Genomic DNA, 15,764 nt, shown 5'->3' with positions numbered 1-15,764 from the left:
CACAAAAGCCAAATACAGTTCTGCAATTATAATGGTGAAAGCTTAAAATTTTGCTCTTAGAGTTTTAACATTGCAATGAAAATGGCCATATATGCATTTTATAAAGTGCATATCTGAATATTCTTAATAGGTCCATTTCACATGATTCAAGAATTTTGGTTTTTATAAAACTTTGTAGTATATTATAAATACTTAGGAGCATTTCTTTGTTTAAAAAATAGTCTGACACTTTTTTTTATTTTTAAAGATTTTATTTATTTATTTGACAGAGAGATACATAGCGAGAGAGGGAACACAAGCAGGGGGAGTGGGAGAGGGAGAAGCAGGCTTCCAGCAGAGCAGGAAGCCTGATGCAGGACTCTATCCCAGGACCCTGGGATCATGACCTGAGCCAAAGGCAGATGCTTAATGACTGAGCCACCCAGGCGCCCCAGTCTGACACTTGGTAATTAAAATAACAATCACTAGGTTTTATTGATCTGGAAGATGGGCATGTGAGGACATATTGTGCTCTCTGTTTTTGTCTCTGTGTAGAAGGTTTCATAATAAAAATGTTTTTTTCCTCTCTTTTTTAATCACTCAGTTACACCACATTCCTGGGATCTGGGCCAAATGTAAGGTGCTTATAGTATACATTTAAATATATATAGAAAACATATCTGTGGTATCTGGATCCTTCAAAAAAAAAAAGTTATCTATAATGTTAGGACCCCTCATGGATAATTAGGGACTACCCTTCTTCTGGCAGACCAGAAGAGTGGACGAAATCTGCTCTGGCACTAGTTAGTGTCTACTGGATGCCTTTAAGTAGGTCATGTCAGAAAGCCAAGCAATGTTCCCATCAGATCACTTGATCTGTAAGCCTGCAAAATACGGCTCTCCATATACACTAATGCAAGATACATTCTTGGTGAAGGACATGTTTGTAGTAATTTTATGTTGGTAATGAATTTTATAATAATTCCTGAAATGGTTAAATTTATTACTTAATTCAGAAATGGAAAGCCCATATTACAAAGGCTAGCTTTTCTTGTAAGCATGACTGAGTAGTAAATAATGCCTGGGAACTTTAATCTGGCCATGCCACTACATGAAAGGAACATGGCTAACAGCATTTTAAAAGATACATTTCAGAATACAAGAAGCTTAGAAAAGAGATTCCCACAGTTTAGTTAACATAGACTCCCTACGCCTACCCCGGTCTTCGAAGTCTGCCTATCCCCTAGTAGTGCTGCAAAGCTAGTCATCCAGTCCATGTTTCTGGAGTGCCAGTGCCCCATGACTCTAAAGCAATAAGGCATCATAAGTCAGTGCCCTCCCTCCCCGCAGGTGTGATACTAAGAACATTTATAGACCAACAGTTCATTAAGGGAAAATGATTTATTGTTATGCTTTTAAGAGGGGATAATCAATATTACATTAATTGTCTCATAGAAGGAACCCAAGAGTTGAAAAAAGGAAAGGGAACATGGACTCATGAAATAATACAAGAACAATTATGAAGCACCACCAAAGAATGGAAATTCAACTTGAAATTTATTTACTATCTTACAGCCACTGGCAGAAATAGTTATGAAACAGTAAATTCATGGGACACATGGGTCATTCAGTTGGTTAAGCATCTGCCTTTGGCTCAAGAGTCTTGGGATCGAGTTCTGTATCGGGCTCCTTGCTCAGAGAGGAACCTGTTTCTCCCTCTGCCTGCCGCTCCCCCCTGCTTGTGCATTCTCTCTCTCTCTCTCTCTCTGACAAATAAATAAATAAATAATCTTAAAAAAAAAAAAGAAGAAGAAACAGTAAATTCATTCAATGTGGGGTGTGAAATTGTTATTGCATGGCATAACATCCAAGTGACTGAATTCTCTACTCTGTCTACTAAATAGTCTTATTGCAACTCTGTACTTTTCTTTGTATGGTAAAAACCATATTGCCTCTGTACATTTGAGTCCTCTCCTTGCCCTTGTTGGTTTTATTTCGTGTCCTGTACATTGCAATGCCAGGTTTGTAATTTGTTCAAGTTAACTTTGGGGAAATCCCTCAAAAATTTAACGTGGCGGTTCCATAACAATTAAACAAAAAGTTCTTCAGTGCCCTTGGAAAATAGCAATTCTTCTTAAGTAACCATTTAATTGTTCATTAAATTTAAATAGAACTAGACAAAACCATTGTTTGATATCTTCTAAAATCTTTTCAAATCACATTTATTTTAAACCAGAAGAATTTTTTTTTTTTAATTATCTTATTTACCATGAGACTTGCTTGTGGTAGAATGGAATCATTTTTTTAAAGTACTAGTAAATATTTGGATTTTCAATCCCAAAACTCTTTCCATTAATTATGATATTATTTCATACTCATGTTCAATGTGTACAAAGGTGAACAAAGTAGAGGTCTTCTGTATCATGCCTACTTCTCCAGGTAAACATTGCCACAAGAACAATGTGCAACTTCCTCTCCATCAAGTGGCCATTTTTCCTTCTTTGTCTCAGCATGACCTTCCCATTCTTCCAGCCCATCATGTTCATCTTGGTTCTACAAGCCTGGTTCCTGTGTTGCCATTTGACTCTCTCATTCGTTTATTCATCCCTTTTTCTTTTAACAATCTCTACTGAACACCTTGCAGCACAAGGAATAATTCATTTTGTAAAGTTCCTGTTCTCCAGTTTGCAAACTAGTAAAAAAGAATCCCTCACATATATCCATTGTGTGCCATCATACATCCCATGTCTCCCCCACCTCAGTTCTAGTGTTTCCCATGGTTTTGTTTCTCTAGTGCCAAGAAAAAACCACCAAACCATTCTGACTGGTTCCAATAAAATTCATACATTCTAGCCTAATCTAAGCTCTCATGGATATATAAAAGCTTTCATGTGGTTTTTACTGACTTATCACACTCTTCTTAGCAGAATTTCTTTACTCTTCTCAAGCTCCTGGCCCCTGGCTCTCAGGAAGTGAAGCACTTTTTATTACCAGGAATAAGGCAACTTCTGATATGAGTATCTTGGGATTCCTTCTGTATCTTCACTCTTTCCCTTGTCCATCATTTCTTAAGAAGAAAAAGTTCTTCCTCCTTGCTGAAATTACTATGCATGTATGTTGGGGGTTTTTTTTCCCATCTCCTGTTTCCTTCACATTTTTTCATCAGTTTTCCCCACCATCATTTGCAACATCAGTCTCTCTCATTCTGCAGGCTTATTATCCACTAACATCATACTAAGACTTCCACCCTGCCACAAGGATTCAGATAACTCATTCAATCTTTTTTTTTTTTTACATTAAAAAGTTTGTCGTTTTGTATGTTTTGGGGAGTGGGTGGAGAGAGGTCTGTAGTTTTCATCAAATTCTAACAAATGAATCTGTGACTCCACAATATTAAGAGCCACTGCTATAAATGTAGTCGGAGACCAGGTTATTAAAGGCTTTGAATACCAAGCTAAGGAGGTTTTAAATTTTATCCTGAAGACTTTATGCTCAGATTTTCATTTCTGGAAAGTTCCTAATGTGTCACACAGCTGGCAAGTAGTGAGCTGAGATTTAAGCCCAGATAATCTGGTGTCAGAGTCCAGGTTCTTAACCAGTATGTCAAACTGCCTCAAAATTGGAATCACGTTGTTTGAATATCATCCAGCAATTGGTAAATTTAAAGCAATATATAAAATGTTCTAGTCTCATAAGAGTAAATGTAGTATTTGATTTGTGTGGAACAGTTAATGCATTTGCTTTCTAATGTTTTTGTTTAATCCTTTTAGAACCAATTCGAAGATATAAAACTTACCACAGTGATATCTTTAGTACCTCCAGTGAAAGTCCATCAATCATTTCCTCTGAATCAGATTTCCGACAAGGTGAGAGGCATCTGGATAACCAAAATGTCTTTAAGAAACCATGAATGTCCTTCTTTTTCAGTAGTGTTAAGATATAAGGTGTTAAAAGAATAATTCTATATAAAATTTAAAAATTATAAAAAGCTGCTGGTTACTCATTTTAAGAGTATTATAGGAGCTTAATAGTTTCATCAAAGAATAATGTAGTCATTTTCATAATAGGAATTAATTCATTGTCTTTAAAAATAATATGACTTATCCGGAGTTTAATGACATTATGTCATTAATTTGATGGTATAAATGTGATTTATAAAAATTACCTTAGTGTATCTGCTAAGTGTTTGAGTTTTAAATAAGGCTACTTCATATTTTTATCACCTGTGCTGTTATTTCTTTTTTCATTCCTTTTTTCATTCTTTAATTAGTACGAAAAAGTGAAGCTTCCAAGAGGTTTGAATCTAACAATGGTCTCCCAGGGGTAGGTGAAAACCCAAGTCAAGGCCAGTCACAGAGACCAAGGTATGTGATATGAAAAAATAGTAATAATATATTGCCAGTGACAGGTGTTTTGTTTTTCTTTATTAGAATCAAGGAGAAGTTTTCAAAATTATCCTCTTTTCTCTTTTCTCCATTTTCCTTTTTTCTTTACCTCTTCTTTAAATTCTTGGAAATTCATTTAATTATGTGAAAGACATTGTAGTAGTTTGAGTTTGAGTTACTGGAATCTTTTAAAATTAGAACTGGCGGGGCGCCCTGGGCGGCTCAGTCGTTGAGCGTCTGCCTTTGGCTCAGGTCATGGTCCCAGGGTCCTGGGATCGAGCCCTGCATCGGGCTCCCTGCTCAGCGGGAAGCCTGCTTCTCCCTCTTGGACTCCCCGTGATTGTGTTCCCTCTCTCACTGTGTCTCTCTCTGTGTGTCAAATAAATAAATAAGATCTTTAAAAAATAAATAAATAAATAAAATTAGAATTGGCTCTGATTATTTATAGTTTGTGCTTGAAATTAAAATTGTCAATATGTATATAAAATAACGTATTAACAGGAAGTTCTGAGGGGATGGCATCAAACATCTGTGAGAAGATAATAAGCCTTAATTTCTAAGAGAGTAATTTCTCTTGAAAAGTTGAACAGGCTCAACAAGCAGGTTTTCAGGGATTATTTTTTTTGAATGGATAATGAGTAGGTTACTACTAAGTAACCTATTATGTAAAAAGTTAATTATTCACTACATATTTACTGGCTTAAAAGAGATTATCTTTTTTTTTTTTTTAAAGTCCAATTTGGGCTATTTCAAGTTCATTTTCATACTGAAAGATTCAGCTTTCTTATAAGGTGTTAGGTATTATTCTTGTGCTGTGCTTAGGATGGTGGTATTATAGCTATATATTGATTTACTTTGTTTAAACTGAAAACTGTCAAGCCAATACTGAATATTTTGATGTGTATCCTTTTCCTATGTGCACAAGTCCCTTACATGAATAAAAGCATATTGTTAATGTTAAACATTTATTTGAAATTTGTAATGTGTTATTACAGAACTAGAGGTTGCTTCAGAATTTACTCCCAAACTATGGAAATCCTTTTAAATTTGATATCTTAATTTGTTTAATTCAAGTGTCACCATATACAAAAGAATCATTTGGAGATTAACAAAAACTTGCCCCTTAGCTAATTAATTCTGGCAGACACTGTTTCACACCTGTAAACTATTAATAGACCAGGTAACAGTAGCCATGTGATTAAAACAGACAATTTATCTAGGTTTTAGACTCCAAGTAATTAAATACATTGCACTAAAGTTATTCCTTTTAATATTGCAGTTTTTATTAAATTTATGTCTTTTTCTCTCCTCTTATGCCTTTTAAAATAGTCCATGAACATCAAAAACTAATGATGTAATGTATGGTGATTAACATAACAATAAAAATTAAAAATAAAATAAAATAGTCCATGATACTTTATTTCCTCTGAGGAAAGCTCTAATAAGTATTCATTTACCTAAAGCAGTATTTTATTTGCATAGTAGGATTTTATATTACTAGGACCCCATTGTGGTGATAACCCTGATTTGGTAATTTTGAACAAAGAGTTAAGAGACAAAGATAGGTTTATGTTTGATGTTATACAGTTTTCTTAAAGACACAAAAGCATTTTGTGATGAACAGCAATAAGAAGCAAATATTGAAATGCAGTCAGCACTGTGGTGAATTGCGGGAGTCATTCCTCACTACGTATTTAATTTGGAGAAATTTTATATAAATAGTATGATGCTCTTTAGCTTGATGAAAACATGAGTAAAGACAACTGGAGAATTATTGGGCTTATGTATTAAAAATTGATTTTATCGTTCATTTGTTAGTTGTTTAAGAACATATTCCTCCAAGGGACGCCTGCGTGGCTCAGTTGGTTAAGAACATATTCCTCCAAATAAAATTAAATCATTTTGTGAGTCTTATTTCAATTTTCTTGATAAGTTACCTCAAAAGATTATAAGAGAATATTTGTTTCAACTGTTTCCAAGTTTTATTTTTAGGAGACATTAACTTTATTTATTTATTTTTTAAAGATTTTATTTATTTATTTGACAGAGAGAGACACAGCAAGAGAGGGAACACAAGCAGGGGGAGTGGGAGAGGAAGAAGCAGGCTTCCTGCGGAGCAGGGGGCCGGATGCGGGGCTTGATCTCAGGACTCTGGGATCACGACCTGAGCCGAAGGCAGACGCTTAATGACTGCCCCTAGGAGACATTAACTTTAAGGTCACTTTAGTTCATTAAATCGTGTTCTAATGATAAACTGTCTTTTATTTCACACTTTAAGTGGAAAAAAAAACTCAATGTGGCATTCATAGCATCTCCATTAGATAAAGACATACACAAAAAAATATTTCAAGGAAAAGTAGGTTGTTAAATCTGTGTATATGTTATATTTAATGTAAGATGCTAAGCTCTACTTCTTTTAGACAAGTCCCATCCCCTTTTTCTGCCCACCGACAAACACATTAAGTAAAATACTCTAAATTCCTTATTCAAGTGCGGAATTTTCTGAATGTGAACAAAGGTTTCTAATAACATCCTTAGCATGCTGGCACACAATTAGGAGGTCCTGTTTTGTTCTTTAGGTCATATATTTGTGAGATCTATAAATAGTGCTATATTTAGACATGTTGCATGCTTCTTTATAAAAATTTCCATTCCCTTTAGCTAGAATGAAATGGAAAAACAGATCCAGGCAGTGCTGTTGATTTGTATCATAGGGGGTGGGGGGAAATTAACAGGAAATTATGAGTCAGATACAGCAGAATGAGTAATTTTTTGATTCTGAGTTATCAAAAGTGTCTTTCAGTGACCAAAAAGGATATTCAAAGCTGTTTTCCAAAGAACATCTCTAAGTTTTTTCTGTGTTAACTTTTGAAGTACAGTTTATACATAGTACAATTCCCACTGTTTCTGTGCCTATCTGCTTGAGGAGGTAGCCTATTTTTCCGACTTAACTTTGAACAAGAAGGCTAATATATTTAATGAAACCAACAGATGCAAGTTAAAATGTATAGATTCAGGTTCTTATTATTATCCTTGACCCCCCCCCCCCATATTAAGTGAGAGAGCCATAAAATTACATTCTGTCATTTGCTCAAGAAATTATTGCTGTGCACCTACCGTGTACTGGGAACTTTTAGGTACTGGAGATAGAGTCATGCAAAAAAACAAGAAAAAGTGTCCCTCAAAGGAATTTCTAGGGCTGAGAGATAGCCAGTAAACCATTAAAAAACAAGTAAGTAAATGCACCATCATTATCAGATAATGATGGTGCTTTAAAGAAAAATAAAGCAGGCTAAGGGGATAGAGAGTGCACATAGAGGCAAACAGTGATCAACAAAATGAAAAGTCAACCTACTGATGGGGAGAAGATATATATAAGTGATATTTCTGATAAGGGATCATATCCAAGATATATAAAGAAATTATATATAATATATATAGTATATATATATTATATAATATAATATATATATATATATCAACACCAAAAAAAGTCAGATGATCCAATTTAAAAATGGGCAGAGGACCAGAACAGACATTTTTCCAAAGAACACATACACATGGCCAGTAGGCACATGAAAAGATGCTCAACATCATTAATCATCAGGGAAATGCAAATCAAAACCACAATGCAGTATCACCTTACACCCGCCAGAATGCCTAAAATCAAGAAGACAAGAAACAAGTGTTGGCGAGGATGTGGAGAAAAAGGAATCCCCATGCACAGTTGGTGGGAATGTAAAGTGGTGCAACCACTGTGGAAAACAGTATGGAGGTTCCTCAAAAAATTAAAAATAGAAATACAATATTATCCAATAATTCCACTAGTGGATATTTACCCAAAGGAAATGAAAACACCAATTTAAAAACATATTTGCACCTCTGTGTTTACTACAACACTATTTACAGTAGCCAAGATATGGAAGCAACCCAAGTGCCCATCAGTAGATGAATGGATAAAGACACACACACACACAAACACACACACCCTGGAATATTACTCAGCCATAAAAAAGAATGAGATCTTGCCATTTGCAACAACATGGATGGACCCAGAGGGTATTATGCTAAGTGAAAAAAGTCAAAGACAAATACCATATGATTTCATTTATATGTGGAATCTAAAAAACAAAACAAATGAACAAACAAAACAGAAACAGACTTATGAATACAGAGAACAAACTATTGATTGTGAAAGTGGGGAGGGAGTGAAATAACTGAAGGGGATTAAGAGGTACAGTCTTCCAGTTATAAAATAAGTAAGTCACGGAAATAGAAAGTACAGCATTGGGAAGATAGTCAATAATACTGTAATAACTTTGTATGGTGACTACACTTAACATGGTAAGCATTGAGTAATACAGAATTGTCATATCACCATGTTGTTCACCTGAAACTAATATACCATTGTATATCAACTACACTTCAATAATAAAAATTTTAATTGGAAAAGAGTAAAAAAAAAAAAAAGAAGAAAAAAAAAGTAGGCTTAAGGGATAGAGAGTGCAGGGTTGTGATGTCCAGGTTCTTTTATACATAGGTAGGGTGATTAGAGGAGGCCTCTCCCAAGGATTATATTTGGATAGAAAACTATTTTAAGTGATGGGGTGAACTGTGCATATAGCAGGAGACAGGGTTCCTTCCAAACAAAAGGAATGACAAGAGCAAAGGCCTTGAGTTATGGGAGATGTGTTGCATGTCAGAGCAATACAGGAAGGACAGTGTGGGTGCAGCAGGATGAGAGAAAGGCAGAGTGGGTAGTAACCAGAATCCAAATCATGTCATACCTCAGAAGCTTACGTGAACAATTTGGATGTATGATGGGAAGCCATTGAGTGGCTTGAAAACATAGGTCTAATTTACATTTAATGGGATTACTCTGTTCTGTTTGAAGAACAGTTTACAAGAGTAAAAGCCCTGTTGGAAGTAATCATAGTGAGATCTAGCCCCACATCCATTTGGATAGATATAGCCCAGATTAGATTGCTAGTGATAGAGAAGAGTCAGATATAGATATTTTCAAGGTTGTGCTTTCAGGATTTGCTGCCCAATCAGATAGGGGATTTGTAGGATAGAGAGAGGAATCAAGAATGATTCCCAGTTGCGTTGTAAGCAACTGGTGAATGATTGAGAAAAGGTTGGACAAGGGGAAAAAATATCAAGAATCTGATTTGAGACATATCAGCCTAAAGATGCATATTAACATCCAAGTAGAACACTCACCTAGGCAAATAAAATTAGAATTCAGAGGAGAGACTGAATTATAGGCATATATAAAGTAATTAAGGCCATGTAACTAGATAAGATCATGTAGGTATGGAGTATATATGGAGACTAGGAAAATCTGGAGGTCTGAGCACTATTGTAGTCTAAAACTAGGAGATTAGAAATGAAGGAGGTGCCAACAAAAGAGACCAAGAAGGAAAAGCCAGTAAAGTAGAAGGAAAATAAAAAGAGCATGGTTTTCCAGAAGGGAAATGTTTTAAGACTATGGAAGGACTACACCTGGGTAGCTCAGTCATTTAAGCGTCTGGCTCTTGATTTCGGCTCAAGTCATGATCTCAGAGTCATGAGACCGAGCCCCATTTCAGGCGCCATGCTGCATGTGGAGCCTGCTTAGGATTCTCTCTCTCCCTCTCCACCTCTGAAACAAAACAAAACAAAAAGAATAGGAAGGACTGAGCAACTATGTCTTTTGGTGCTTAGAGGTCAAATAAAGTGAAAATTGAGAATTATCCTTTGGCTTTGACAACAACGAGTTCACTCATTTTTGTGAACAGCTTTGGTGGAATAGTAGGGACTAAAACTACTGGTCTGAGTCCAAGAGAGTGGGAGATGAAGTAGAGATAAAACTTAAATGACAGTTTGAAGAGATTTGCTCTAAAAGACAGAAGGAAAGAATGGGATGAGTCCAAAAGGGGATGTACAACCAAAGGAGGATTTTTTTTGTTCTGAGTAAGAAATAGTATATCATGTTTGTAGACTAGTGAGAATAACATAGTGTATGATATTATGGATGCACGTGAGGGGATAACTGCAGGGCAAAGTCTCTGAGTAGTAGGAGAGGGGATGGAATTCCATGCCCAGGAGAGGTATCAGGCCTCTGTAAGGGTGCAGGAGATCCATCGTGGTTACCGAAAAGAAGACAAAAACATATGGATGTAGATCTGGAAAATTTGGTGGTAGAAGGATGAGGAAGTTATTTCCTGATTGCTTCTTAGTTCACCAAGAAAACTGAGGAAAGATCGTCAGTAGAGAGAACAAGGGAGAGAGTATTTGAGCTTTGAAAAGAAAAGGGAAGGAAGAAGGTATAAAATAGTTCTCTAAGAAAATGAGTTGCCAGATAGTGCTGAGAGCCCAGTGAGATCAATCAGCATGGTTCTGCAGTTTCATGAGAGTTGAGATTGTCTGCAAAGGAGTGATTTTAATGATGGGCCTTGGAATTCAAGCAGTGTAAGGGCAAGAGAAGGGTAATAGAGAAAGTGCTGGAGTCAATGAATTATTTCAAGAAGGATATTAGAGGTAGTGAGCTAAAAAAAATTAAGATTAGATAGAGAAGCCATTGGAGGGTAGAAATAGGACATTTTCGAGGTAGTGCAATTATTGTTTATAGACAGCATAACCATGGGAGTAGATGGCTGGCTGGCTGGGGGCGGGGGGAGGGGGGCAGAGTGTTGGAGAACTCCTCAGTCTGTATAACACCATCTTGAATGATGACAGGATTACTGACAGAGGAAAGGACTGAGTCAGGTACTTAAATCTTTAATGAATAAGGGAGACTTGACCAATAGGATAATTAAATGTCTAGAGCAAAAGCAGAGCAGTGGATTAAGTGATTTCATAGCATGTTCTTCAGGGAAGTTGGGAGCTATTCTAGGTCAGCAATCGTCTGGAAGCTGAAATAAGAATTAAGAGAAATCTAGGGGCACCTGGATGGCGAAGTCAGTTGAGCATCCAACTCTTGGTTTCGGCTAGGGTTGTGGTCTCGGGATCGTGAGATCTAGCCCCACGTCAAGCTCCATGCTCAGCACGGAGTCTGCTTCAGATTCTCTCTCCCTCTGTCTCTGCGCTCCTGCTTGTGCTTGCTCTTTCTCTCTCTCTCAAATAAATAAATAAATCTTAAAAAGAAAAAAGAAAAAAAAGGGCAATCTCTATCCTATCTCCAGGCCCAGTGGTACAGGACTATAAGAATAAACAGCCCCATCTGAAGAGAACTGCAGCAGAAGCAGTTTTCAGAGGATGCTAGAATGTTTAGAGAAGAGGTGGAGCATGTAGATCTATCCAGTGGAAATGGGGAAACGTACTATTATCAGTTTAAAAGTAGGATTGAAATGTTACTGCAACGGTTCTTCTCAGAAGACAAAATAAAAATTGTTGAAATTCTTGATACCTTACTTAACCTGTTTTTCTTTCCTGATTAGGTTAAAATAATTGTTTTCGTCTCATTTCTATACAGTAGACAATATGAAACACCCCTTGAAGGCAATGTAGTTAATCAAGAGATTATGCTAAAACGGCAAGAAGAAGAAATGATGCAGCTGCAAGCCAGAATGGCCCTTAGACAGTCTCGGCTGAGCCTGTATCCGGGAGACACAATCAAAGCCTCTATGCTTGACATCAGCAGGGATCCCTTAAGAGAAATGGCCCTTGAAACAGCCATGACCCAAAGAAAACTGAGGGTACGTTAATTCTCAGATTACTGCATTTACACTTGGTCTCACAGGGAAATTTATCTTTTTTTTAAGTTTTTACTTAAATTCCAGTTAGTTGGGTGCCTGGGTGGCTCAGTCAGTTAAGCATCTGCCTTCAGCTCAGGTCACGATCTTGGGGTCCTGGGATCGAGTTCCGCATCGGGCTCCCTCCTCAGCTGGGAGTCTGCTTCTCCCTCTCCCTCTGCCCCTCCCCACTGCTCGTGCTGTCTCTCAAATAAATCTCTCGAATAAATAAATAAAATCTTTAAAAAAAAATTCTGGTTAGTTAACATACTCACAGGAACATGTTACGCAAAATACTTTTAAGTTCTGTAGGTGTCCTGAAATTCCCTACAGATGAAATAGAAATCCCATATTAATTCTACTGGTGTTAAATGTTGGTTGATATTATGTTGGTTGATATTAAAATAAATATTTAGCTGTTTCATTATTTCATTTTTAAAATAACATTAGATGGATTTAGAATAAGATATTCTAAATACACTGTATATTTTTAAAGTATATTTATGATCCTTAAAGTCAATTTATTTATTTAGTATTGTAGGGGATTATCTTTTAATATTAAGAAATTTATTATCTCTGAAACCAAGAAGATCAGGAATAGAGTTCAGGATTGATTCAGAAGCTCAAGAATTATCAAGTACGTTCCATCTTTCTGCTCTGCCATTCTCAGAATTTTGATAGTGATTTACTTTGAAATCAGAAGATGATCACATGAGCTTCAAGCATTGTATCTTTGTATTACAATATTGAAAGACAAAAGGAACAAATCTGCATCCTGTATCGGGGGGATTTTTTTTAATGTGTTTAGTTAGTTTACTTTTCTTTCAACATATGTCCTATATATTTTTATAAACATAAGCTCAAAATGAACAGTCTTCTCATGTGAAATATCTTGAACATTTTACAACTTCTATAATATTATTGTTAAGGGCTAGAAAGTACTTCATTATGTGAATTTATCATGTACCATGATTTCTTCCATCAGTTTCCAGTTATTGGACATTGAAAATATTTTTTTTTCTTTTAAAGTTTTTATTTATTTGAGAGAGAGCACGAGTGGGGGATGGGAGGAGAGAGGGAGAGAAAGAAGCAGACTCCCCACTGAGCAGGGAGCCTGATGCCGGACTCCAATATGGGCTGAATCCCAGGACCCCAAGATCAGGACCTGAGCTGAAGGCAGATGCATAACCAACTGAACCACCCAGGTGCCGCTGGACATTGAAAATATTTCTAATTTGTTGTTGTTGCTATTGCAAGCAATGCTCTGATGAACATCCCTTTAGCTAAATCTTTGCGGGTAGCTTCCTCCAAGTAGAATAGCCAAGTCAAAGGCATGCACATTTTAAAACATTTGATACATATTGTCAAATTGTCCTTCACAATGTTTGTACAAATTTATGCTTCCTGTGTTCATGCCTGTTTCACCATATTCTTACCTTCTCTGGATATTGTCATTCTTTTTTTATCATCACCAATTTGATAGGTGAGGCAGTATCTTGTTTGTATTGTTCCTATACAAATAATTCTTCAAACATGAAATAAATAGTAGTAAAAGTGATAAAACCTAGGATGAATTTTTTCTTTTTAGTTCTGCACTTGTGTATTACCCACATTCTGTTTTGGTTTTTTTGTTGCTTGTTTCAAATAATTGTCTTTTTTTTTTTTTTTTAAAGAATTGTCTCAAAAGCATATTTGTATGCCCTAGAGTTGATAGAATTCAAATTTCCCTCAAAGTTTTCTAAGGAGAAGAAACAGTACTGGGTGGTGAAAATTGTTTGAACCACAAATTCAAAGACTTGGTTTCTATTGTTAATAATGCTGTTATATGATTTTAGGCAAATTTTTAAACCACTTTGTTCTTTATTGTGCTAATTTTTTAAATGTGGAATTGGGTTGAAATTTATAAGATACTGTCTACTTTTAAAATTGTTAGATTCCCATAAAATATGATTAAGCTGAAAGGAAGAAACTCAATAAGCCTCATCAATTTATCATTATCACCAATATCTTTGTCAAAATTAAGAACTAGGCAAGATATCATACAAAATAGTGTGGGCTTCCAGTAATTAAACGCACGCATAAACTATAACGAGCACGTATATATACACCTTTTTCCTAAATCATAATTTTAGAGAGCTAATGTAGAACATAGCTTATTAGAGATTCATAAATGGTATCCTGTATCTTTACAGTATGCCACTGTTATGCACCATCTCACTAAAAACCTGTGTTTCCTTTTAGGCAGTCAGTTTCTGGCTATTTCAAAACAAACATCTCTTCATCAAAGACATACTGTATCAGTGACTACAGAATGTGAACTGGTGGTCATTAAAGGACCGCATGTTTTTTCTGAAAAGAGCAGGAAGGGCATGTTTTTAGTGCTGAGAAACAGTGCTAGTATTTGAAGGAACAATTACACCATTTAATTAATGTTCTTTCCCAAAACATAAATATTTGATTTTTTGTAGGTTACTTTTGGTGCAGAGACATTTTAACTTGTTTATACACTGTAGCTTTAGTTGATCTGTATTAGATTCTGTATTCCCCGAGGCAGACCATTTTCTTTTTTTCTGCTCTATTTCTGTTCTCATTTAAAATGTGTCCTACTAGCTGGTTGAGTATTAACAAACCCTTAAAGTTAATGTTTTACTTAAATAGTATCTGTCACATGTTCCACACTTGGTTAATTGGATAGAATTCCCACATCAAGCAACAAAAGAAGAAACCAACAAAAATAAAACCCCAGTAAACTTCCTGAGTGCAAACTCATGCATGCGCATTACTGCACATGCGCTCATATGTGCACACGCGCACACAAACACACCACCTGCCTTTGGCCTCAAGATTAGCCCTTTCATTGTACTTTTTGCCCATTTGCACATTATCTTTCAGTCTGTTCTGAATTCTGCTCCCACCTGGAATCTTAACCTTTTTTAAGTTATTTCCTCAACCAGGTACCACTTTTGGGAGAAGCTTCTGGATATGCAAGAGGTACAGGCAAAAAGTAGATTGAGAAGCAGTAAATGAAGTGTGTGGACTCCACTTTCCCCAGCTCCTGAGTCTCCCCTCTCTCCTGAGATAATGTTTTCTCACTGGGGGTAGCACGGGGGGCCAAAGGCTGATATTTGTAATATCCCTGTCAACTATTTAGAAAAAAAAAGACAGTGAATGTCACAGGGTTCCAAGCACATGATTATGAATGGGTATGTGTATTTTGTAATTACAAAGTAGATGTCCTTTAACTATGATTTATTTTAGGATACATGAAATATCACTCTCTAAAACAAAATGAGATTGTGTTCAGTCACTTCACACCTTAGCAGTACTAAACCAAATCCTTATCATGAGCTTGATAACTCTGTATTACTTCAGTAGTTAAGGCTACTATTTTTTTTGACAGTCTGAGTTTATCTGAAGGCCAAAAAATGAAAAATTTGTAAAACAGTATGAAGCAAGGCTTTATATTTGACATCACTGGTAAAAGATGAAACTGAGGAAGAACTTCTGTTTACATTTGGTGTAAGGCATATTCCATTCCTGTCCTTCGTAAAAGCCACCATACTTCTTTATTAAACATTGCTACATTTGTTTCAGATCACCTAGTTCTATTGTGGTGGCTTTACATGTAATTTTTTATTATTATTATTATTATTATTATTATTATTATTATTATTATTATTATTAT

The 15,764-nt window shown here is 35.9% G+C and overlaps 1 protein-coding gene across 8 annotated transcripts in view; it reads left to right on the top strand.

The window, feature by feature from the left end:
- Positions 1 to 15,764, top strand: part of PTPN13 (protein tyrosine phosphatase non-receptor type 13) — a 208,497-nt gene that overhangs the window by 114,494 nt on the left and 78,239 nt on the right. For all 8 annotated transcript variants that reach the window (XM_035004583.1, XM_035004587.1, XM_035004584.1 and 5 more), the window contains exons 8-10: positions 3,750 to 3,845; positions 4,250 to 4,343; positions 11,821 to 12,043. In XM_035004583.1, the coding sequence (XP_034860474.1) occupies positions 3,750 to 3,845; positions 4,250 to 4,343; positions 11,821 to 12,043 (413 nt within the window). The remainder of the gene's footprint in view (positions 1 to 3,749; positions 3,846 to 4,249; positions 4,344 to 11,820; positions 12,044 to 15,764) is intronic.

Source organism: Mirounga leonina, unplaced genomic scaffold (assembly GCF_011800145.1).
Source record: "Mirounga leonina isolate KUSES-001 unplaced genomic scaffold, KU_Mleo_1.0 Mir_129, whole genome shotgun sequence".
NCBI lineage: Eukaryota > Metazoa > Chordata > Mammalia > Carnivora > Phocidae > Mirounga > Mirounga leonina.
Note: the sequence above shows the minus strand (reverse complement) of the source record. Positions and strands in the feature narration are given on the sequence as shown.